Genomic DNA, 24123 nt, shown 5'->3' with positions numbered 1-24123 from the left:
AACAAAGAATTTTCAAGTCTCAAACAGTAGAGAAATAAGTTACAGAACATTATTTTGTTTCATCACTGCTTCAGAGCAACTTCTTCACCTTTGATTGAGCAGTCATTGTTGGTACATCATCTTCTTTATCTTGTCTGTTGAAGGCCAGACTGGAGCACTGTGACTCCTGCAGCTGCTGATTGTTGGTTTGCAATGCTTTTAGAGATTTCTGAAGTTCAATCACCTGATAAATGTAAAAGGCAAAAGTGTTTTTTTTAAGAATGAGCAGCATACCAGTAATGTATAATAATGAAACATAAAACATTCCCTTCTAATTAAAAACACAAGTTGGGAATGGATAAAACATGACTTCAATAAAGCATTTTACCTTTTGTCTGAGCTCTGGCAAAGAGAGTTTTACTATTTCCTGGTCCAAATCATCAAACTGCCCCAGGCAGATGCTGAGGTATGAGGTCTGGTCTCCATAGCTTGTAAAAGTGTCACCTAGCAGACATTCAAGATCAATGAAGGAAGCTTGCAACATTTATATTATCATGTATCAGTTCAAGAACTGTAACACATTGTCTTTGGCAAAACAAACATAACGATGGAAGTTACATGGCGGCTAAGTAATGATTCAAAAGAAAAAAGGTTCATATTTCAGGTTATATAGTTAAATCATGCATTTGGCCGAAAACTACCACCAGCACAATTCATCTGTCTTTTCTCTGCTAAAAATTAATTATTAATCTGCCATGCATTTCTAACATTTATGGTTTTTCTTTTTATTAATACTGGTTTAAATGTTTGAAAGGTATCATGCTTTTTCCTCAAAAAATTATACATTCCTGGAAAATCATATAAAACAACAATATTTCTTTGCAGTTAAATTGTACCATGTCATTTGAAATTCATGACACTTTTCTACAAGATAGAGGCAGTCATCCAAATGACTCATAAGATTGTTACTTCCTCCTCCCAATAGATGGTATTTACTCACGCCCCACAATTACTTCAGAGAAATCACAAAAAATACAAGTTCATATTTGAGAAAATAATCTTTACGGCTGCCTTATTAATTGTAATTGTTTCAAACCATAATTTAACTTTGATCTTTATATGGATAAGAGAAACAAACATGTTTCTGTGCTATATGACTGTTTGCCTCTATGAAAATACTAGCAAACTTACTACAGAATAAACCATTTCAAAACATGTATTATTCCAGATGACAAGTGCACATTATAGATATTTTGACTGAAAAATCAAAAAGTATACCAGAATCACTGGCTGCACCCACTCCGCCAGCTCTAGCCTGCATCTGTCCAAGTCGGGACTGCAGAGACACATTCCAGCGCTGAGTATCTTCCAATTGGTGCCGTAGAGCCTCAATCTCTCCAATGTCAATCATGTCCACTTTGGACACAGTGTCTGTAGAAATAAAGTTTTAACAATACGTCAAAATATAAGCGATATGACTATTTCTAATTACCATTTATAAAAACTGACAATGCAGAAAGCAGTACAGTGCTCTTGGCAGACCATACCCTCAATACTGAGCTCCAGTTTGGACATTAAGGCACAGCGAATACATGCAAGTGCAAGAGGCAGTGCAGAGGGCCCATCATACTGATCGTTAAGTGTCGCAGTTTGAGTTATATGGAAAGAGTGGAAACATTTGAGCTTCTATACGATGAGAAGACAGAATCAATATTACCTCAAAACTAAATTAAGAAAATAGGAGAAAGAGACACGGGTTAAAAATGGTGAGGTTCAAATTTTTGAGAAGCACTAGGATTTCTTTTTTAAACAAAAAATCACTGAATGTTAAATACGTGAGATGGAAATAGCGGTATAGGCAGAAATCTGTAATTATAAAGGAACAATTAGATATTGTTTTGAAATGAGGCAACAGATCAGCAGGGCATTCCTGGATATCAGAACCAAAATTAACAATGCCACCGTTCACACTGAAGAATTTTGTGCTCTATACAATCCTTTCCAGCTATGGTGTTCTTCTCCTACAAGTTGAGAAGAAAAGTATGTAACAAATTGGGAATCTGCAACAAACCCAAACAAACAGACAAAACGTGCCCAGAAACCATAACCACACTCCCCTACATCAAAGGCATTTCAGAAATGACTGCCAGACTACTCAGACCTCTTGGCATCATGGTAGCCCACAAACCCACCAACACACCAAAACAGCAGCTATAGAACTTAAAAGACCCTATACAAACAAGCAAAACGAATGTCATTTACAAAATACCTTGCAAGAACTGTGACAACACTACATTGGACAAACAGGCAGAAAGCTAGCCACCAGGATACATGAACATCAACTAGCCACAAAAAGACATGATCCACTATCACTCGTATCCTTACATCCAGATGAGAAAGGACACCACTTTGATTGGGACAACACATCCATCCTAGGACAAGCCAAACAGAGACACACATGAGAATTCCTAGAAGCATGGCATTCCAACCGGAACTCCATCAACAAACACATTGATTTGGAGCCCATCTACCATCCTCTGAGAAAAAGAACAGGAAATGACATCACCAACCCAAGGAAACCTAAACAGATAAATAGAAAGTGGGACATAACACCAGCGCTTCACCGGAGGCTCACTGATGATGTTACCTAGAATGATGACGAACCGTCAGAAAACGAACCTTCCAGCCCAGCGAGCAAACTTATATCCAGAACCTCAAGCTGAGCTACAAATCTTCTCAAAACTCGTTAAATTGGGAATTGTGCAACCTAAAAATATTGGTAACTCACTAATCCAAAGCCTTTTAAGGAAACAGTTTGAGACTTTCACAGTGTACTGGGAAGTAAAAGAACATCCTGATTTCATTCCTAAATTGATTAACTCAAACTTTAAAAGTACATCATCTTGTTTAGTACATCCTAGGCCAATTCCACAGAGCATAATTTTAAAAACTCCTTGTTTAAAATACTTCAAAATTCAAAGGAATACAAAGTTTATACATCCTAACCCCTATCTAACTCTTTAATGTCTGATACAATTCTATTCTGGGGTATTGGTATTCTACTGCATCCGGAGGCCAATATGTATGACCTGAGGCTATGTGTCTGAAACATAAGCAGCACTTCAGATAGAAGTCTGATCAAAGCCCTGCCCAGATGAAATATTAAGTCAACATCTTGTTTCTTAAAATTTCCCTGTAACAAAGGCCAATATCTTACTAGCCAATAAGTTAATTCATGCAATGCACATTTCCTTTATGATACCCAAGTCCCTTTGCTCTTTATCTGAATCAAAAAAAAACTCTAATTCATCTTTCTCAGCCTCGCACTGAACACCCATCCATAGTTCTCCAATCTGCTTATGTGCCTTTGCAAATTGTCACCCAGCTACACACAACAATATGTCCTCACCCATACAATATGTATTTTTTTAAACCTGTTTTATTACATTAGAAAAAGCTATCACTTTAAACATCAGTTTTCTCTGAATGAATCAAAATCTATTATTAGGTTAACCACGAATACATACATACTCAGTTCCTCTTTCAGAACTGCATTTTGTTGCTGAAAGCAGAAGAACTGACCATAGGAAGTTTTACAACAAAATCAATGGCGCATTGCTATCTTTATCAAGCACGCAATGTTTAGACATTTGCAACAGTTTTTAAAAGTATGGTTTCACAGATTAACATGACCACACAATTTCATCCAATCAACTTCATGCTGAGCTCCTGTGTTCAAGCATTTTCACGTGAATGCTTAATTACTTTTGCTCCTGAACTTTTGATAATTGATGATTCAGCAATATATTTAAAATTGATAACATGAGAGGTAATCCTAGGGATACACCAAAAATTAGGAAGATTAGAGGAAAAAAGCTTCCAAGCAATAAGAATCTCAGTGTACACAAGAATTATGGAAATGACAAAACACAATGCTAGCTCAAACCAATGCATTTAAAAGGATGAGGACAAGCAGTAAAAATTGCAGTTTCTAAAAGTGCATTTCAACTTTTGATAAACTGGGAGGCTATATTTGGACTTTCTGCTGTCCGGTTTCTCAAACATTAGTATACTAACTCAAGGCAGCAGATTGATACCAAAAAGGCAGCTGCACGGTTTATAATGATACACTCCAATCTAGATATCCCCAGGGTTGCCATACAACCATTTTAGAAAAATGATTTAAGTATTCGCTCTACAAAAGGCAGTACTGGGCACTACGATTGATGATGTCAATTCAGCAATTTTAAAATCTGGATGTACCTGTAAAGGTGGTGTTCATAACTTAGTACAGAAATTAAAATGTAAACAAACTTCCTGATAATGTGAAATAAGAAAATATATTAAACTGGCACTTTGTACAAAGGCCAATTCAAATCTTTTCAGGGCAGCCTTTAATTTGTCACAAGAATCCAGAGTGCATACTTCGCACACAGAAACAAGAGTAGGCTTTTCAGCATCTTGAGACAGTTCTACAAATTCAATTAGATCAGAACTGATCTACATCTTACCTCCATTTACCCCCATGGTGCCACAATCCTTAATATGCTTGCCCAACAAAACTCATTAAAATACTGAATGAAATTTTACAATAATTTTCACTGACACGTCTCCTCTAATTAATTGTCCAATGTTAAAAGATATCACCTAGAATAGTACTAAGTCATTCCAACCAGACCCCTCTGGTACATACTGACTTAGCCAATTTTACTAAGCAGATTTTCTGTGTGCAAATTAATGGATGCACTTCCTACAGTAGTATCCATATTTTGAAAGGTAGCTCATTCATATAAAGTGCTTTGGAACATCCAGAGGTCTTGAAAGGCAAATCTTTCTTGCTCCTTTTATTCTCAGTAGCAGCTGTGAACCATTAAACTGACCAGAGTGTCTGTGGGCCAGGTATGAAGGGGAAAATAGACATCAGTCAGTATTCCTGTCTGTGAACCCTAATCTATGGCTCATGCTAGAACGTTCACATTGGCAGACTAACAAGGTTTGAACACTACTGTGGTGCTGTCCAATAAAAGACAGATTGCCAATTGTCCAGTTGACTTGTGCTGTCATGATTTTACAAATGCAACAGAAAAATCTTGCAAAAACGAAATGGCATGTTTCATTCATTCAAAAAGTAATATATTACTGTAAGTTACCTTTTGATAAACTTTCACCATACTTTTAAACAGACAGTTTGTAATCTTTCTGTTTAATGCACTATAAAGTTATAATTTGTAACCCACCTTCTTTCTTTTTTGCTTCATCGATTTGTTGTTCCAAGTTCTTCTGTAGATTTTGATTGATTTGAATGCTTTCCTCAAGCTGTTGCCTTAGCAACTGAATGGATGTCAGCTCCATCTGCAAGGCTTGAATGCGGCTGTGGCTGCATACAGTTAAGGTAAAGGGGCACATTAGGAGAAAGGAAGAAAAAAACTCAAGGAACTTAACACGATGCAAATAGCATGCTGGCCTTCACAGCAAGAGGATCTGAGTACAGGAGCAGGAATGTCATGCTGCCAATTGCACAGGCTCTTGGTTAAAAAAAGACTTGAGTATTGTGTGTCGTTCTAGTCTCCTTATCTGAGAAAGAATGTTCTGTTAATGGAGGGGTTAGCCTCTGAAATTTTCTGCAACAGAATACGGTTGAGGCCCAAAACATTGAATATTTTCAGTAAGGAGTTAAATATAGTTCTTAGAGATAAAGGAATCAACAGGTATGGGGGGGAAAGCAGGAACAGGGTGTGGAGTTGGATGATCAGCCATGATCATAACGAGTGGCAGCAGGCTTGAAGGGCTGAATGTTCCAACTTCCCAAGTTTCTATGTAACAGAACAGAACTTTTCACAAAGCCAATTGAGACAAAAATGCGTTAAGTGAGTCTCATTAAAAGTGCTACATATAATCAAACAAAGCAGCATTTAAGTGAAACTAAAATAATGACTTTCTTGACAGTGAAGTACTTAGACAAAAATATGAGGATCTTCAACATCCTTCTTGTTTAGGTCTTATTTATTAAGATAAGAATTCCCACGTGCTTAACAAAGACAAAATCAGTCATCATTTTCTAACTGCTGTGACATTCAAGGCTATGGGCCTCATATGGGAAAAGTAGGATTAGTGTGGGAAACTGTACACTTTTGGTGGTACAGACTCAATAAACCAAGGGGCCTCTTTGGCATTGTATGATTCTACGTTACCTGTCCGTTTCTTTGACTGCTTTGATAAGTCTCGAGTAGAGCTGCTGTTCAGTTCTTAGTGCACGACGCAACTGCTCCTCTGACATCTGATCTTCTAAAGCTTGGGTAGACTGTAAAATGATATAACAAAAATCAATCATCTCAATCTACAAGTTAAATTCATTTAAGTAAAACATGGCTACAAAAGCCAAAAATCAAATAGTTGCGTAAATTGTTACAAACTTGCTGGCTATCTTCTCCAATAATAGTTCTCTCTCTTGGAGCATGCCCAGGTCTCTGGATACCATCCTTCGGTACAGCTACTTCACCTGTAGAATCTTCTGTTCCCGGTACCAGAGAAGTAGAAAGCCTCAAATGGAGATCCTACGGTAACAGAGAAGTTAAGTGAAATTTGATAAAAAGCATTAAAAATTGCTCTGCAGGGTGGCATTGTCGTAACATAAATGGGACTAGTAATCAAGTGGCCTAGATATATATTCAAATCCCATCACAGTAGTTGGTAGAATTTAAATTCAGTAATGAATCTGGAATTTGAAGTCTGTTTCATACAATATATAGTAATATAGTGACCGTGAAAATTATCTTTGATATTTGTAAAAACTCATCTGCTTCATTAATGTCTTTAAGACAGGGCATCTATCATTCTCATCCAATCAGGCCTACATGTGAGTCCATGCAGACAATATTATAGTTGACTCTTAACTGCTGCCTAAAATGGTGCAGCAAGCTCTCAGTTGAAAAGGCAATTATGGATAAACAACATTTGCTGGCTGGCTACATCCAATGAAAGAATAATGGAAAAAATAAATATGGGATCTTTCATGACATTCCAAATTACCTTAAATCGAACTGAGTTATTTTTAAGAAATGTCACACCATTGCAATGTTGAAAATTGCAGACAATATAATCTCAATAATTATCATGTAACTATCAAATAATGTCAAAACATTGGACACTGATGATGGCATTCCAGAATAATACTGTGGACAGGTGTTCCAAAACTAGCCACAGCCCTAGCCAAAGCAGTTCCAGTATAGCTAATAATATGTACCAACAATCTAGAAAACTGGCCAGTAATGTCCTGTCCTGTAAAGCAGGACAAATCCAGTCAGGTCCCCTACTGCGTCACCAGCTTCCTTGTGATCACCAGCGATGTTGGATATGGTCATTAATAGAGCTATCAAGCAGCACACACACTAATAACCTGCGTACCAAGGCAGAGGCACTTGGCTTCTGACTCTATAACAGCCAAATTCTAAAAGGTGAGGTGAGATGAGGTGAGGAGAGAGAGTGACTGACATCGACATCAAGGAAACTGAAGTCAATGGGAATGTGGAAAACCTGCCACTTGTCAGTCATACGTAGCACAAAAAGAAGATACTTGAGGTTGTTCCAGGCCAGTCATCTCAGTCCCAGAATATTGTTGCAGGAGTTTCTCAGAACATCATCTTTGGTCCTGATTACCTTTATTTGCTTTGCTAATTATCTTCCCTCTATCGTAAAGGGTCTGAACTGTGCAATCATTTCCAAGACAGGGATATTTGCAACTCCCCAGATATACAGAAGTAGTCTGTGTTCTTATGCTTAAAAATATGGATAACAATCAAGCTTGGGCTAATAGCTGGAAAGCAAAGTTCATGTCAGGGAAAGACCATTTTGATTAAGAGTGAATCCAACCATCTCCCTTTGACATCACTGAATCACCCACTAAAAAATTAGGGTTTAAACCAGTGAGATAACAAAGTGTGGAGCTGGATGAACACAGCAGGCCAAGCAGCATCTTAGGAGCACAAAAGCTGACGTTTCAGGCCTAGACCCTTCATCAGAAAAGGGGGATGGGGAGAGGGTTCTGAAATAAATAGGGAGACAGGGGGAGGCGGATCAAAAGATGATTTGTGGAGAAGATAGGTGGAGAGGAGACAGACAAGTTAAAGGGGATGGAGGCAGTACAGGTGAGTATAGGTGGGGAGGTAGGGAAGGGGATAGGTCAGTTGGGGGGAACTCAGATTCTCCAGCATCTGCAGTTCCCATTATCTCTGATACAATTTTAACCTCACTGCGAAGCCTCTTCTAGGCTTGCCTAACCTGAAGAAGTTACCCTCCACCCTCCAGACAAATATCTCAGGGGATCTCTCTCCCACTGCACAGTCTCTTCTCCTCTACCCATCTTTGACTGCCTCCCCCTCTCTCCCTATTTATTTCAGAACCCTCTCCCCATCCCCTTTTCTGATGTAGGGTCTAGGCCCGAAACGTCAGCTTTTGTGCTCCTACGATGCTGCTTTGCCTGCTGTGTTCATCCAGCTCCACACTTCGTTATATCGGATTCTCCAGCATCTGCAGTTCCCATTATCTCCGATAAGGTTTAAATCACTGACCGGATAGTGACCTGGACCAACCAAATTAATATTGTGGCTTGAAGAGCAGGTCAGAGGTTAAAAGTCTGTGGTAATAACTCAACTCTCGACTTCTCAAAGCCTGTCCACCATTGTCAAGGCATCAAGAATGTAATTGAATATCCTCCTCCAAATGTCTTGAAGTGTGTAGCTCTAACAATGCACAAGAAATTCAACACAATATAGGATAAAACAGCTTGCCTGATTAGCACCCCATCTACCATGCCTTGAACATTTACTTCCTCAATTAAAAGCTTCATTAACATCATCTTCCAAATTCACAACTTCAACCACCTAAAAGAGCAAAAGACACAGACACATTGGAAGACCAAAAGCTGCATGTTCCCTTTCAAGTTTTATACTATCTTGACTTGGAATTAGATCACAATTCCTTCACTATTACAGAATCAAAATCCTGAAATTCCTCCACAACAGCACTGTTTTTATTAAAATTTAATTTTGCATGGGACATGGGAGTCGCCAGAAAGGCAAGCAATTTATTGCCAATCTCTGGCTGCCTTGAATTGACAGGCTGGTTAGGGCCAACTTAAACAGGATAATTAAAAGTCAACCATATTGCTCTGGAACTGACGTCAAACATAGGTCAGGTAAGGATGGTAGATTTCCTTCCTAAATGACATTAGTGATTTTTTTATTGCAACAACAAGTCAGTTATCATTGCCAATGATTACCATTCTGAGTTTTGCTTTCAAATCTAGATTTTATTAATTGAATTTAAATTCTACCCAGTTGTCATGGTGGGATTTGAATGCATCAATCCCAGCGCATTAGCCTGAGAATCTGGGTTATTGGGCCAGTGCCATTACCACTACTTCAACACTGTCCCCAGATGTCTATACCCACGCTACAGGGACGGCTGTGGTCAAGAAAGCAGTTGGCCACTGCCTGTTTAAGGTAACTGGAGATTAGTAGAACAGTTGGCCGAGGGCTGGTATTGGATGCAAATGATAATAACAGCACGGATTCAGTTCCTGCAACAGCAGAGGTTATCATCTGCCTTTTCAACCTTGTCCCTTGCCTTAGGCATGGTGACCCTATGGTTAAACTCACCGTCAGTTATCTGTAATGAGAGAGGAGTCAATGGTCCACTGCAACTAGGGTTACTTTCATATTGACCATCACCTGTTTAGAGTGATGCTGACATCCCAGGAACAAATAAAACTTATCCCAATTGCATGAAAAAGAGTGATCCTAAAAGTCTTACTTTAATAATTTCATCCTTAACCAGCACAGTTTTGGACAACGACTCAACATGTGCAGCCTGGGTCTGTAAGTCTTTTTCCAATTTGTCAAGCAGAGATTGGAGTCGAGCCACTTCCATCTGCAAAGTTAACGGTTTAACAAAAGTTCAACATTATGCATTCACTCGGAAGTAAGTTGTATGAATTCATTTGAAAGTATTCAATGATCAATTGTGCCTGGGCTTATTTTAGCTACAGATTATATACTTTTGCCTCATTTTCTTTCTTTAAGGTCTTGTTTAGTTCCTCAGCTTTTTCAGCAAGTTCTTTTCTCAGGCTGGTTGAATTCTTCTCATATCCAGGCATTTTAACGAGAATCTCATCTTCTGTGGGGTCATGTTGACTTAATTCAGCTAAATTAAAAGAGAAAGATGACCTGAATTCATTATTGAAAACAACCAGATGGGAGCATGCTGTGAGGTGTGCACAAATGGATTTGAAATCTTGGTTCTACCATATTCAATTCTGATCTTTTTCCTAAAATTACAGAACTCAAACTCCTCCCATGGCTGTATCATAATCAACATTACCATAACTGTATAGTCAAATCTCCAAAATACAACTTACCTTCAATTTTTAAAATAGTGAACTCAGAACAAAATACAATTGAAGTGGATGTGTTCAAAACAAGTAACAAAAATACAAATCAAATGCATAAAGGCATAAGACATTTTACATTAAGAGAATTTAATACAGGTTTAGCAAGGCAGAAGGAGAAGCACAGTTTTTGAGGTTGAGATAATCACGTAGTTATAAAGCAGGAAGAGATGACTAAAGTAAGGAAAAGATTGGACAGATTTGAAGAGAAATGACTGGAGTTTCAAAAGCTATTTGCTGAGTTATGTCAAACCAATGGGACTTGGTGAAGATCAAAATCTCGGCAAGGGTGGGCCACAGATGTAAAAATTTTGAGCTGCTGGCAATACAGGTTATGGCATTTCAAAAAGGTGCATGAAATTAATGATGCATATTGTAAACATTTATGAAAAAGAAACACATTAATAGATTCTTGTTTTTTTCCTCCCAAGACATCAACTATAATTGCACGTGGATCATTGTATTGATAATACCTGATAATTCAGAGAAGAGTCAGAACACAACACACACAGGCTTTTGGTTCTCTCACACTCTCTCTCTCTGCAGATTGTTCCAGGCATTGCCTCAATTTCCAATGTACTGATGGGCAGAGGTACCGAATTCTTGTAGAGTCCAGTCACTCAGCATTTACACTAAACTAGAAGCTAAAGTACCAAACTGGTGTTTCTTTTCTTTGACCAATCTTTCTCCCGTCATAACCTACCTTCTCTCTCATGCAGTTGTTCTTGCAGTATCTGTATTGTTTGCTTCAGCTCCAGAACATGTGATGGGTTTGGTGCTTCATGCTGCAGAAAATACTGGTCTTTCATTTGGCCATGTTCCATTAGTTTCTACCAAAGAAGGTTGTAACTTGTGTCAAAAATGTTTCTTTACATCACAGACATAAACATTAAACCATTGTGGAACACATTAATGACACATCAAGTTTTTATTGACAGTATCACTGCAAAAAAAATGAGGCTAATGTCTTTCATATTTTTCCCCTAGTCAAGGAAAAGACAAGAATTGTGGTTCCCAACATCAAATCTTCAGCAATCGAGCCCGTTTTCATTAAAATGAGCCTTCTTAAAGTGCATGCAAGTTAAATTTGAATGCCATTGGGAGGCTGAAAATCCCAAAAACTTCTATTCCCACTCTGAAAAATGACAGGAATAGTTCTGCTAGGTTCCTGTTTTTCCTCAACAGCTTCTGACATGCTTTATAAAGAAGCAGAATTTCTTCCTATCCATTACAAAACAGATGCCACTATAAAAATAATCTTTTCTAAATTTTGGAAGACATTACTTGCCAATTATATTTAAATGACGGACTCTTCAAGTCTGCTTTTAATCATTTCAATCCTTTTACACCTATAATTAGAACAACTAAACAACATCTTCATCTCAAGAGGCAATTCAGGCAGTTATCAGCTCACACCAATACTCATATTTCTTCAGTATCAGTGCAGCAAAAAAAAAGAAAGAGTTCAATATTATTTATAGGAATTCAGCTATATTGGCAGCTATACTCACAGTAATAATCTTATCCTTTTCAACAAGAGCAGCTTTTAGTTGTGCCATTTCTAGTATCTGTTCCTGGCTTAACAGAGAGTCATGTTTCAGTGGGCCTAAAACATCTTGCTCTTTCTCAACACCTTGCCGATTTAATCCCTGAATTTCACGACTAAGTTCAGACAGACGGCGATTGTAACGTTCTGATGCCTCCTGAAAAGCAATGTTAAAAAAAAATCAGTCATCCACTGATAAGAAAGTAGTACTTCTTGCACAAGGTTGTGACTTTAAATTGAAAATAAATTGGAATCTTTGCAAGGCTGATGTCGACTGATTTTCAGTCAGAAAACATGCAAGAATTTAAACTCAAAAAGGTCACTGTTACCCAGTGAGAGGATTTATTTCGATGGCACCAGTGCAGAACATTGGTTGAATATCCAATACATTTATTAAAATGATCTTAAAGGGTGTATTTGAATGAAATAAAAGGTAAATATTCTAAGCACAGAGATCAAATGTAAGCACTGATTTTTCTGCTAAAAGGATTCTGCGATCACTTAAAATGAAAAAGTAAATGCCTTTCTCGCCCGAATGACCATCCCATCTCCAAGCGATAACCCTCTTGATTTCCCTTACAAGAATAGCAATCTGGTATTTTTTAAAATTAAACTGATGCTTTCTTCAGATTTTCTGCCTTCTGTCTCCAGCCTGGATCCACCCCTGGGCAAATGCCTGGAAAGATGTGGCAGTTGTTGAGTAAACTAGGTTAGAAAGTATTCACGTTGTTCCAGCCTGGCAGCAGGCAACATTTGGTGCGCACGAAACAAGAGGGGATTCGGCTCCTTACAAAATATGACAGGAACTGGAGGAAATAAAAAAGACTCTGCATAATCAGGTTTTGGCCGTTTTAGGAATTCTGTTGTGTTGAGAGGCTGATGGGGCTCTCGTGGGATTTGCAGTGTCCCTATGGCAGTCAATATGAACGGATTCTTACAAATACCTGGCATCCTACATCTATTTGAAAGAAAGTTGAGAATTTGAGACCATGCTCGAGTAGAAGTAGAGGATTATATTGTAAATTTGAGTAATATTTGAAAGCTTGAAATCATTCAGCAATGTTGGGGTTGGCAGAGAATGCATGATTCAATGGCTACCATTTTGAAGGGGCTTTTCCTATGTCAAACCCTCCACACCCCGGCAGCCTTTTCCCAGCTTGCCTTTACTCTGCCAATTCATACCCTCACAGATCCTTTCAGGTGCTTTCTCCTTCTCTCCATTCCTCTCCCTTGCCATTTTCTCTCCTGCGCTTTTCCAGGAAGCAAGTAGAAAGGTCAGATAGGAAAGAGGCAGAGTTGGCCAGGGAAAAAAAACGAGGACAGGGAACTGGCAAGAGGCCAGTTTGGGGCAGGAGCATTAATTGTCAGGCTCCAAGATCAGCTTGGTACCTTGAGTGTTGGGTCATGTGAAGTTTCTCCCTAAACTCCTATCATTTCTTAATGGAGAATAATGTCGATCATGATTGAAACAGAAAAGATAAATACACCCTGCCCCAAGTAAGGCTTCCCAAGACATGTTCAGCTCAAAAGAATGAGTGCTGAGATCACGTTCAAAGCAGCCACTGAAAAATGGCATGGGCATGTTATCCACCTGCTAGAATCACTAAGTGCTCTCTCACAGTCTAGTCAACGTTTAAGATGGGTTCCACTTCAAACTCCTCACACCTTTCCAGACGCAATTACCTGCCAGAAGTTGGTTCATCTGCCAGGAATCCCAGATAAAGATCATCTCATCATGACTTTCTGTGGCCAGTATGTGTTTTTTGCGGACACTACTTTGGATGCTGCAGACTCTCATCAAATGACAACTGGTTTGTCAGTCACCATCTGTGTAGTGAGCCTTTGAATTGCTGTAATTTCTTGAATGAACAATGCATGCTCCAGTAATGGAAAGTTACAATCCAAGCCTCAAAGTTAAGTGCCTTCCAGCAAAAGTTAACAGCTACTGCGGATTGTCACACATCAGCATTAGGTCAGTTCACTGGAGAGCTGGCTTGTGATGGAGGGTGATGACAACAGTTACAGCACCAGCTGAGGTGATGAAGAAGGTTCTGCATTCTCAACCTCATCCTTCAGCTAAGCAGCAGTGACCCTCAAGTTAAACTCACCACAAATTGGCTTCCTTTAATGAAAGGGTAATCCTCTGGGGCTATGGTCCTCTGGGACTATGGTGGCTATACTTTAAACTCATTCACATTAAAAGAGTTAGAAAGCCTTTTTGCGTCACTGTTGATGATCTTCAATAGGCTAGTGTCCACCTCGTCTTCTTGACTAATGCAAGGACACAAGAAGTCATTCTGGGCCTACGTTAACACTGTGTTGGTTCTAAAAGAGCAGCTGTTTCTCTCACAAGGTGTCAGATTATATTATTCCTTGGGGCTGGGGGGATTATTTTTGGTGCCGGTCAGGTGTCCAGGTGTGAATTGGTAGTGAGTGTGTGGAGGTGTGGTCTAATTGGAAGGGTAAACAGTCAGTCCTTTAGTTTAACAGTTATACAACAGTAAGTTTTTAATCCTCTAACACTTCCTGGGTAACTGCATTGGAATGATCTGAATTCCCCAATTTTAATGGATTCTTTCGGACGGTTCGAATTACAGGTGAATTGCCCACTGGAATCTTTGATTTTCTGAACAATTCACCCGGAGTCTTATGTCCGAGAGTCTGCGTCGTCCTGACATGCAACTCAGACTCTCTCTGGCCACTGGAATATTTAGAAGCGTGATTTTTCACAGCAGTATGAATTTGTTCCAATTATTTCAGAATCATTGCACCTAAACAGCATTCAATTGCATCAAGCAATTGGACAATAAAAGGCACTATATTTGGGCAAGCAAACAACCATTTAAAGTACGAAGCTTACGAGGGCATTTTATATCTGTTTCCTGGAACTACGTACTTTAAGGAGTTGATCCTTGCTGTTAATTGCTTTCATTAGTTCGTCAATCTCCTTCTCATGCTCTGCACTCAGCTGTTTATTTTCTGCCCAAGCATCTTCCAGCATCTTCTCCTTTGTCTTTAAGCACCGACTCAACTGCTCCGCTACATCTTTTGTGTCACGTTGTGACTTGTTCAACAGTGACTTTGTCAAATCCTGGTCAGAAAAATATAATTATTATGTATTCCATTTAAAGAGTCATTTATTAAATGCACTGATAAGTAATTAGCTTAAAAAGCAGCTAAAATAGCCAATGGGCTTATTGTGAAGTATGTAATTCCTAGGAATGTAATAAAATGAGATGAAAATAACTGTTTTACATTTACATACACATTGGCATATTTATTTGAAAACTGGATTTAATATTCAAATATAAAAAAGGTTTATCAAAATTGGGATATAAATTCACACAAAGAATAATACAACAACATACTCAGCCTGCTCATACTCCCCTGATATATTACTTATTTGCACAATATTGAAGAGGAGCACAAACGCCTGTTCATATTCTAATTTCAAGGATCTTCCATTTTATACAAAGACTAGTTACCTCTAAATTTTCAGTCTTGTTTTTTAGAGACTGCTGCAGCTGTGAAATAACAACATCCTTCTCACGGAGAGAGCGTGCACGACTATCCTCCAGCTCCTGCTTTACTCTTTGCAAATTCTTGCATGTGTTCAGTAGATGCTGTAGCTCCACATCTTTTTCTTTAACCATCCCATCCAAGCGCTTAAAAGAAAAGTCAAAAGAGTAGATGGGTGACAATAACATTACCACAGCAAAAAGTTATAGGAAATGACCTGGGAATCTGCATTCTAGAGGTCTCTCCATTTTTTCCAAAATGCAGAACATGTTCTAACTTCAAAGTAAAGCATAGCAATGTTGTCATGCAATGTTGTTCAGATAATTAAAATTTATTCTTAAAAAGGACACTCAGATCATATGTCAACTTTGTGAGAAACAAACCAAGAACAACCTGTAAAAAAAGTTCCAATCCTTCATTCTTAAAAAATAATTTTGAATGTCAATGATGTGACATCACCACAATAATGCCGTACACTTCAGAATATTTTATCCATACTCAAATAGGAGGGTGGCACGGAGGCATAGTGGTTAGCACTGCTGCCTCACAGCGCCAGGTTTGATCCCAGTCTTAGATGACTATCTGTGTGAAGTTTGCACAGGATTCTGCAAGGAGCTCCAGTTTCGTACCACAATCCAAACATGTGCAGATTAGTGGATTGGCTGTGCGAAGTTGTCCTGGGATGTGCAAGCTAGGTGGATTGGCCATGGTTAACGTGGATTTATGGCGTCTGGTGGGGAGGCTCTTCAGAGGATCGGTATACACTCAATGAGCCCAATGGTCTCTGTTTGCACTGGATGGATTCCATTACTTGAAATGCAACCAAAATGCATACTTTTAAAAATAGTCATTTGTACTCCACTGAAAAATAAACTGGAAGAGAGTTCTGAACTGTAGATGAAGATCAGTCTTGGGGAACTTCAGCTAAGCCTTTCTGTTCAAAATGAAGTGTCCCTTTATTTTTCAATTTCTCCTGTGGTTGCACTTCATTTCACAGGAAGTAGTCCTGTGAACAGTTGCTGCTTCTCAATGACCAGAGCCGGAATGTTTTCCATATGAATTTTAAATTTCCACATATTTTTTGAAAAAAAATTATAAGTCAATGTGGCAAGTTTAATAACCAATGTCTTCCTCAATCTTTTAAATACTCAAAAACTATAAAGGTGCAGAGAGGTACCCACAAACTGACAGAATCAACTTACTAAGAAGTCATTTCTTGCCTCAACAAAGTACAATTTGTGCCTCTATAACATGCCCAAAAGGAAATAACTATCAAATACTTCTGATGTCACATAAACATATTTGCATAATTTCAACCTGTATTTCGAAATAAACTTACATTGATGGTTTCTTCATTGTTGGCAACAAGAGTCTTTAATCGATCCAAATCATGTTCTCTTTCTCTCAAAGCTAGGTGCAGCCGATGAATTTCATTCTCCTTTTCGTCAACAGCTGCATGTTTTTGATCAAGGGCTTGCTTTGGAGAAACAAAAGCAGTATATATTTTACAGCTTTTACAAATTAATTAGGTACAAAGGCTTACAATTAATTAGCTTTCTTGACAATACCTGTGAAAAGACAGTGCCAATGCCAGACACTAGCTGGAAAAAAGTTGCTAAGTTGGATTTCAGGAGAAATGAAATGCACAGAAATGTTACAATCACTGAAACAATCTGGGTCATGACTGAACTTCTACTCATGGCACATCAACTCCAGAGTGAATCAGCAGCTCATAAGCCAATTTTCCCTGAAGCCACTGACAATGTGAATTTTTGTCTGTCCCCTCAAGAAAGTGAATTTTTCCTTAAACAAATACAAAAATAGCACTTTGTTATAGACTTAAATGTTCAAAGCAATGTGGACAATCAAGAAAAGCATCAATGCTAGCTTTTATGGAAACATTCTTTCATGGGTTGTGGCCATTGACGACAAAAGCAGCATCTAATATTTCCATATTTTCTTGACGGCTACTTATGGATTTTTGGAAGCTAACTTTTGGTTTTCAAGGGCTCCAGTCTCATTCTCAGTAACTGGTTTACATAATTCTATCACGTTCTGTATTTGTGTTGACATTTGGAATATTTAGAGTCTCACAAAGGCAGAATTAGAAGAATTCATCAATGTCCTGAATAATAGTCAACCCTCTATTAAACCCAAAGCCCCAACGCTCAAGGAAAGCATTAAATTTCCTAGATGCCACAGTAGTTAACTGCAAAAAGGCAATAGATCTAGGTTAGCAATAAAGTTCTTTGTTTAAAAAAAAACTAAAAAAGGCTTCTATAAATGAAAAGCCACCATTTGTAAAATGTTGTGGACTTGGGAGGTCATAGCTAAATGACTGTATGCTTGACTCTAAGACAGTGAATTCACTCAAGTAATTCAGATTGTAAAAAGCTTTGAGGTGCAATGAATGCATGACTAAAGAACTGGTCTAGGAAGTAGGACGCCAGATATCTGAATCACTGCGATCTCTTCCAAGGCAGACGGACCCTGTACAAGAAGGACTGGTTTCACTTCACCTAGAGGGAACCAATATCCTTGTGAGTGGTTTGCTAGTGCCACTCGGGAGAGTTTAAACTAATGCAGCAGGGAGGAGGAACCAGATGTCAGCACAGGGAGTGACTGAGGAGAAGATCGACATTAAGACAAGTAGGTATGATAGGGAGGCAGAGGTGCAACACAGTGTTCGGGTTTGTCTGCTTCCATCTACTTTTTCATTTGTTTTCTTTTCCATGCTCTTTTCTTTTTGTATTCTGTGGCATTTTCAGCAGGGCATCGGAAAGAATGAGAACTCAATGGCAGGGAGGAGGTGGGAGTGGTGTATACCAGTACTCGGCAGCAGCAGCACCAATAGACTCGAGGAGTGACTTCCAAGGGCCTGTGATAGTAGTGGGAGCAGATTTCAATGGCTAGGGGCGGTGTTCGGAGCGAGGTTCGAGGACCTGTGGCTGCGGGAGTGACATCTGAGGACCGATGGTGGCAAGATCTGCAGGAGTGAAATTTAAGGAGCAACAGTGGCGAAATCTGATGGCCGACAGCAGGACCGAGATCTGAGGGCCAATGGCATGAGCAAGATCCGAGAGTTGAGAGGGAGACCCACTTGCTTTATGCAGATAAAAGTTACCGCATGGAGATTAGGCTTTTAGATCTGGATGCTTTCCCCTTTCTCCTTGGCCCTGTTTTTTTACGTATATCTGCTTTTTAAAATTCTGGTTTTTTTTATCTTAGATGGCGTCAATGAGTGGCAACATTGTACACTTTTCACTGTATTCTGTACTTGAGTACACATAACAAAGTCTATTTCTAATTCCAATCCTAAGAATAAGCAGGGTCAGGTTAGTGAACATTGGTGGGGATGGTGCTCTGAAATGTGTTTATTTTAATGCAATGAGTGTAACAGGTCAGGCAGATGAGCTTAGAGTATGGATTAGTACATGAGAACCAGATTGAGAAGAACAACACATCAGGCAGTTAAACCTGTGAATGTTGAGTTTGAGATTGAGAGGGATATAAAAAGGCTGCGTGAGTTGCATTACTAACTATATCATAGTTGAACTAAGACAGGATATCTTGCGGGCCTCACCGGCTCAGGTCAAATGGGTAGAATGTGAGAAGAAGAATGTTGCAATCATTATGCTGAGCTTATACTATCAGCCTCCCAATAGCCAGTAGGAGATATAGGAACAGATATAGAAGCAGATCATGGAAAAATATAAAAACAAAAGGGGCGTTTTAATGGGTCATTTAACTTGCCCAATATTGAGTGGGACTTCCTGAGGAGTAGAAAGGAAACAGAAAGAAAAAGAGTTTGAACAAAAAAGTAGGAGAGTTAGAAGAAGCCAAGAAATGTCTTTGTAAAGTGGGATTAAGGAGAAGCTTTGCACACAGTCTGGAAAGAGAGATCACATCCGGAGCGAGAGACAGCCTGAATAAGCACATATTTCAGGGCATTTGCAGGCAGCTTGGGAAGTTGGTACAGATGGGAAGCGGGTGCTTTTTATGTGTTTGGTTCATAGTTAGTAACGGGCTATTTACAGGATAAGTTGAAGCCCAAGATTGGGATCCCAGCACAAAAGAAAGACAGTGACATCATAGGAAAACTGTAAGTTAATTGGTTGGTAATAGGTGTTATTTTGATTATAGGTTACTTTCAATCTGAAAGTAAATGGGGAAATATTTACAGATTAATTATGAAAAGGCCAGTAGGAATTCTTTTAAAAAAATCAAATTAAGAGCTAAGTAAATAGGGTTACAGGGCCAGACAATGTGCTGTAGCTGGCTGAGGTAGGAGCTGGTGGGCCCCATTGTCGCTCATAATTAAAGTAGCTGCGCAGAGGCTGGTATCCTGTCACCAACTCACCTTTTATTTACATCACGCCCTTTCGTTTCTCCCTTTGTAACCTCAATTCTCTCTCGCTTACACAAGCCATGACATTGCTAGTCTCACAGCCCCATAACCTTGGACCACCAGCCTAGTAATCCCACCCTAGCCCTGCTAGCCAACCTTAATTTTTACAAATATTTTCTTGCTTTTAGAAAATACCAGCAGAAAACAGAGAGCCAGCCTGCAAAAGGAGGAGCAATGTCTTACTTGATCTGTAAATTCTACTTACAGAGGCAATTATTATCTGACTGAATTTTCTAATCATGGAAGTGTCCATGTTTTCGGGCTTTTGAGGGGAATGCAACCATGTGCCCTGTGTATTTTCAGCCATACTTGCTAAGGCACTTCAGATGGCATGTAATGAAGGATCTGTAAATCTCATATTTGGCAGACTGACTTAAGAGATCAAGACAAACCTTCACCTCAAATAAAAGCAAAGCAGTACAGATGCTGGAGATCTGAAATAAAAACAGGAAGTACTGGAGAACTCAGCACATCTGGAAGCACCTGTGGAGAGAGAAATAGAGTTAACGTTTCAAGTTCAATGACTTCTGAATTTTCACATCCATCTGGTAGTTTTATTCCAGGCTTTTTAAATTCACTGACTAGCTCAATTTAAAATTTTGTAGCAACCAAGGTAATATCAATTCTCATTGCCAGATCATTGGTCCAGGTGTCTAGATTGTGTCCAATTTGATATTAGTGTGCTACACAAGTCTCCAATTTCATTTGCACGCATCTTTGTCATGTGCATTCCAAAAGTGATGAGTATTTGGTTTTAATAATTCAATTTTAAAGTTGGACATGACAAAAAGACTTCTTTCATCCATTAGTGGGATTTGGTTCCATTGTATCAAATGTCCATCAACACTTTACTTAAATTACCTTATTATCTCAGCTCCCAAATGCAACAAGTGTTCACAGATTAGTTAGTTGTGCTGATGCTGTAGCTGAGCAGAGTCAGATTGATATTTGGCATCAACACATTGTGCTTTACAGCATTCTGGTAATCAGGTGCAGGATGCTCACTAAACTAACGTTTTCCACACCTTAGGTTGGCAACACTGAAGATGAATTATAGGGATTGAATCTGCTATCCCCGGGTCAGGGTAAGGTTGGTTGCAGTTAGAAGTCTTGCATTTTTAGCATTAGACCATATAATAGTAGGCTGCAAAAATTGTGCTTGTAATTAATACAATTTTGAAATGTTATTCATACACTGCTTCTATAAATTTTAATTATAATGTATTATTTACTATTCTGTGCTTAATTTGCTGAAGATGGAATACCTCAAGAGCTTGGTCTTTCTCTTTTAACCGATCTCGCAGTTTAGCTAACAAAGCATCCTTTCCATTTGGGCTCTGGTCCCCTCCTTGCTGAATTCCTTTTGCCAGCTCCATATAATCCTTGAGAAAATAGAAATTAGTATGCACAATGAATATGATCATAATCAAACTGATCAGTTCTGATACACAGTCTTGATCATAACCTTGCTAGCTCAAAGGTAGGGTCACTACCATTATACCACAAGAGCCCATTTGCTTTTTACAATCAATCACAGGTAAATGGTATCAGGTTGGGACTCTTCCTTAATGAATGACCATCTGCCACTGATTAATTACATTATTATCTTGATGATAAGGGTTCCAAGAAATAATTCTGAAGAAAGCCTCTGCTCTAGCTCAACAGGCTAGTGCCAGCCACTTATGAACCTGATAAAGGCCGAGAGATTGTAAGATCAATCCCTGTTAGTTTATTTTTGGATCCTGAACCACAAATAGGACAGTATGAAGGAGTATTAACTAATTTTCACAGCCAAGATAACTGTATGTTTTCAATTAAAAGAAAAAAACTTAAACGTTATGCCCAACACAGATTGCATATTCAATCTCCACTAGCTTTGAATGACTCATTTATGTTCTTGGTCAGATGTCTTTTTAGATTTATCAACAGATATTGTTCAGTGATGTTTTCTCGCCGGCTCTTGCAATTCTGCCAATTATAATTTTGTCACAAACCAGTACATCATGTTGTAGGCACCACGTGCAGATTACACGTTTAAGGCCCAAGTTAAATTTGCAAGTGACTTGATTTTAAATAGAGAAGATGCACAGAGCACAGGCACATGGACCTCTGAAAAAGTTCTCAATAAAGTAACTCCAATGAGTAATAATTAGAGATCCATTATATTCCCGGTGAGATTGAGACAAAAATCAGAAAGAGAGTTGTGTCATGAACTGATTTTTCTGGAAGTATGGTCGTCAACCAAAGAACAACTATTCTTCTCCACTGGCTAGATTCAGAATAGCACTGCATCTAAAACTCTAACCATGTTTTATTCTATTCAATTAGCTAGATGTCATTGTCCACAATGGTACAAAAATGTACCTAAAGATTCAGTTCTGCTAACACACAAGCAGATGAGAATTAGTTCCAAAATTGCAATGGATTAGTATGCCAAAATATACAGACTTCCTTTTATTTCTAATTCAGTAACAAAATACAGTTGAGCTCAAATACAACTCAAACAAATTTGCTAATGTATTACTTAACAGCAATACTTCTGATCAAAATTCTATAAAAAGATTCTCTAGTTTAAACATTCCATCACTTCATTACATCAATGCATAATTATTGCTGAAAAAAAAAACACAGTAGTGTAGACAATAAGATTATTAGTTTTCTACAGTAGCTCTTTTCTGGTCCATACTTGCAGCAGCCTATCTTTGTTGTTCAAGCTGTCTGTTAGTCGTTCAATGACTAGCTCTTGGCTTTGTAATTTCTGCTTGTTCTCAATCAGTAAACTTTGGTACTTGTGCTCCATTGCATGTTCCTTCTCAGTCAACTCAGCTCCCAGTTTCTGGATATGGTTTTGTATATCCTGCAAAAAGCAAGACGGTTGTAAAGTCAAGATCAATTTTTGAAATATTTAGGACACAAGTGAATACTTCACTTAAACAGCAGTAATAGCATTCAAAATGAACTCTGACAATATCAGCAGGATTTGATGCTGTTCTTCTTGATGTTAAATTTTAAAAAGACCCCTAAAATATCATCGGGAGAAAACATTACATATTGTAAATGCTAATTCAATTTAATAAACATATAAGTCTATAATAATAATTGTATTTTGAAATTATGAATCCAGGCACTTCATTGTTGAACCCAAGTTTCCTTTCTCTTTCCAATTCAGAATCAAAGGAAATGATATTTATTGCAGTGGACGCGTGGCAGTATTTTTCTTTAACTTTTCATGATGACGGTAAAAGAGATGATAGAGGATATAGAAACGTCAAAATTTCTCTTCCTCATGTTGCTAGCTCATTCGTAGATAAACCTTAGGAATAGGAGTCCACTCAAAGCTGCTTTCAGAAATTTTACATATTGGTGAAAATATCCCCCAAATTTTGTTATTTACAACTTGAACTCTTCAAAGAGGGGATTAACAGAATTTATTTTTAAATTTAAAAAGTTGTTCCCTTACCTAAGCAGAACTTCCTTGAAGTCTTTAGAAAGGAATAATGTGCAAGATTGGAAGGCGTAAAATATTACACCCCATTGAAGAACGGAGAAGAAATAATTGAAAAACAGTAAGCTACTTAGAATGACCACAACTGTAGATTTGCATGGATTTGTAAAAGGCCATACTCATTCATTGATGTCCCTTTCAAAAAACATCAATGAATACTTATCTAAAAGCTAGATTTTCATTTGTTGTTTCACATAGGTGACACACAAGAATATGACCTTGGTTTGTTTTATTAATGGATTCTGGATGTGAAGTATATATAAAAAAAAAGAGCTATCACTAATTTTAAAAGTCGCTCAGCTATAGAAAGCTGGATTGTTATTTCAAAAGCAATTCTCTATATTCACACTACAGGGATTGTATTTCAAAAGTAATGTATTGTATATGAAACATTTTTGGATGTGTGAGAAATGAAATAAGAAGTGATCAAATTCTTTTCTTGTTGCCATAAGAACATATTATAAACAGATGGAGGTAGGGAATGGGGACTAACATTAACCATCTTGTCATCCTTGGCTTTTTGAAGATGCAGTGCTTCAACCTCTTCTTCCAGCTGAGCCTTTGCTTCAGTTAAGTCATTCAGCTCCTGCTCTTTCCTGTTCAATGCTCTTTGCAATTTCTGGATTTCCATTAATCTTGCCTTGCGATCTGCACGAAGTTCTGCCAGTTCAGTTTCTTTCTCAGTCATGAGACTTTGATATTCTTCTGCTCCCTAAGGATTA

General features: G+C 38.3%; 1 protein-coding gene across 8 annotated transcripts in view; it reads right to left on the bottom strand.

Annotated features, from left to right (window-relative positions):
• The window catches only part of LOC125465489 (myomegalin), a 134206-nt gene that overhangs the window by 64118 nt on the left and 45965 nt on the right, over positions 1–24123 (bottom strand). For all 8 annotated transcript variants that reach the window (XM_048559089.2, XM_048559090.2, XM_048559087.2 and 5 more), the window contains 16 exons: positions 23895–24113; positions 22583–22753; positions 21162–21278; positions 16828–16965; positions 15455–15634; positions 14866–15060; positions 11935–12126; positions 11127–11253; positions 10034–10179; positions 9790–9906; positions 6393–6533; positions 6171–6280; positions 5217–5356; positions 1258–1410; positions 368–483; positions 89–223 (listed from right to left, as the gene is read on the bottom strand). In XM_048559089.2, coding sequence (XP_048415046.2) covers positions 89–223; positions 368–483; positions 1258–1410; positions 5217–5356; positions 6171–6280; positions 6393–6533; positions 9790–9906; positions 10034–10179; positions 11127–11253; positions 11935–12126; positions 14866–15060; positions 15455–15634; positions 16828–16965; positions 21162–21278; positions 22583–22753; positions 23895–24113 — 2397 coding nt within the window. The remainder of the gene's footprint in view (positions 1–88; positions 224–367; positions 484–1257; positions 1411–5216; positions 5357–6170; positions 6281–6392; positions 6534–9789; positions 9907–10033; positions 10180–11126; positions 11254–11934; positions 12127–14865; positions 15061–15454; positions 15635–16827; positions 16966–21161; positions 21279–22582; positions 22754–23894; positions 24114–24123) is intronic.

Source organism: Stegostoma tigrinum, chromosome 29 (genome assembly GCF_030684315.1).
Source record: "Stegostoma tigrinum isolate sSteTig4 chromosome 29, sSteTig4.hap1, whole genome shotgun sequence".
NCBI lineage: Eukaryota > Metazoa > Chordata > Chondrichthyes > Orectolobiformes > Stegostomatidae > Stegostoma > Stegostoma tigrinum.
This window is presented reverse-complemented; position numbering and strand designations above follow the sequence as displayed.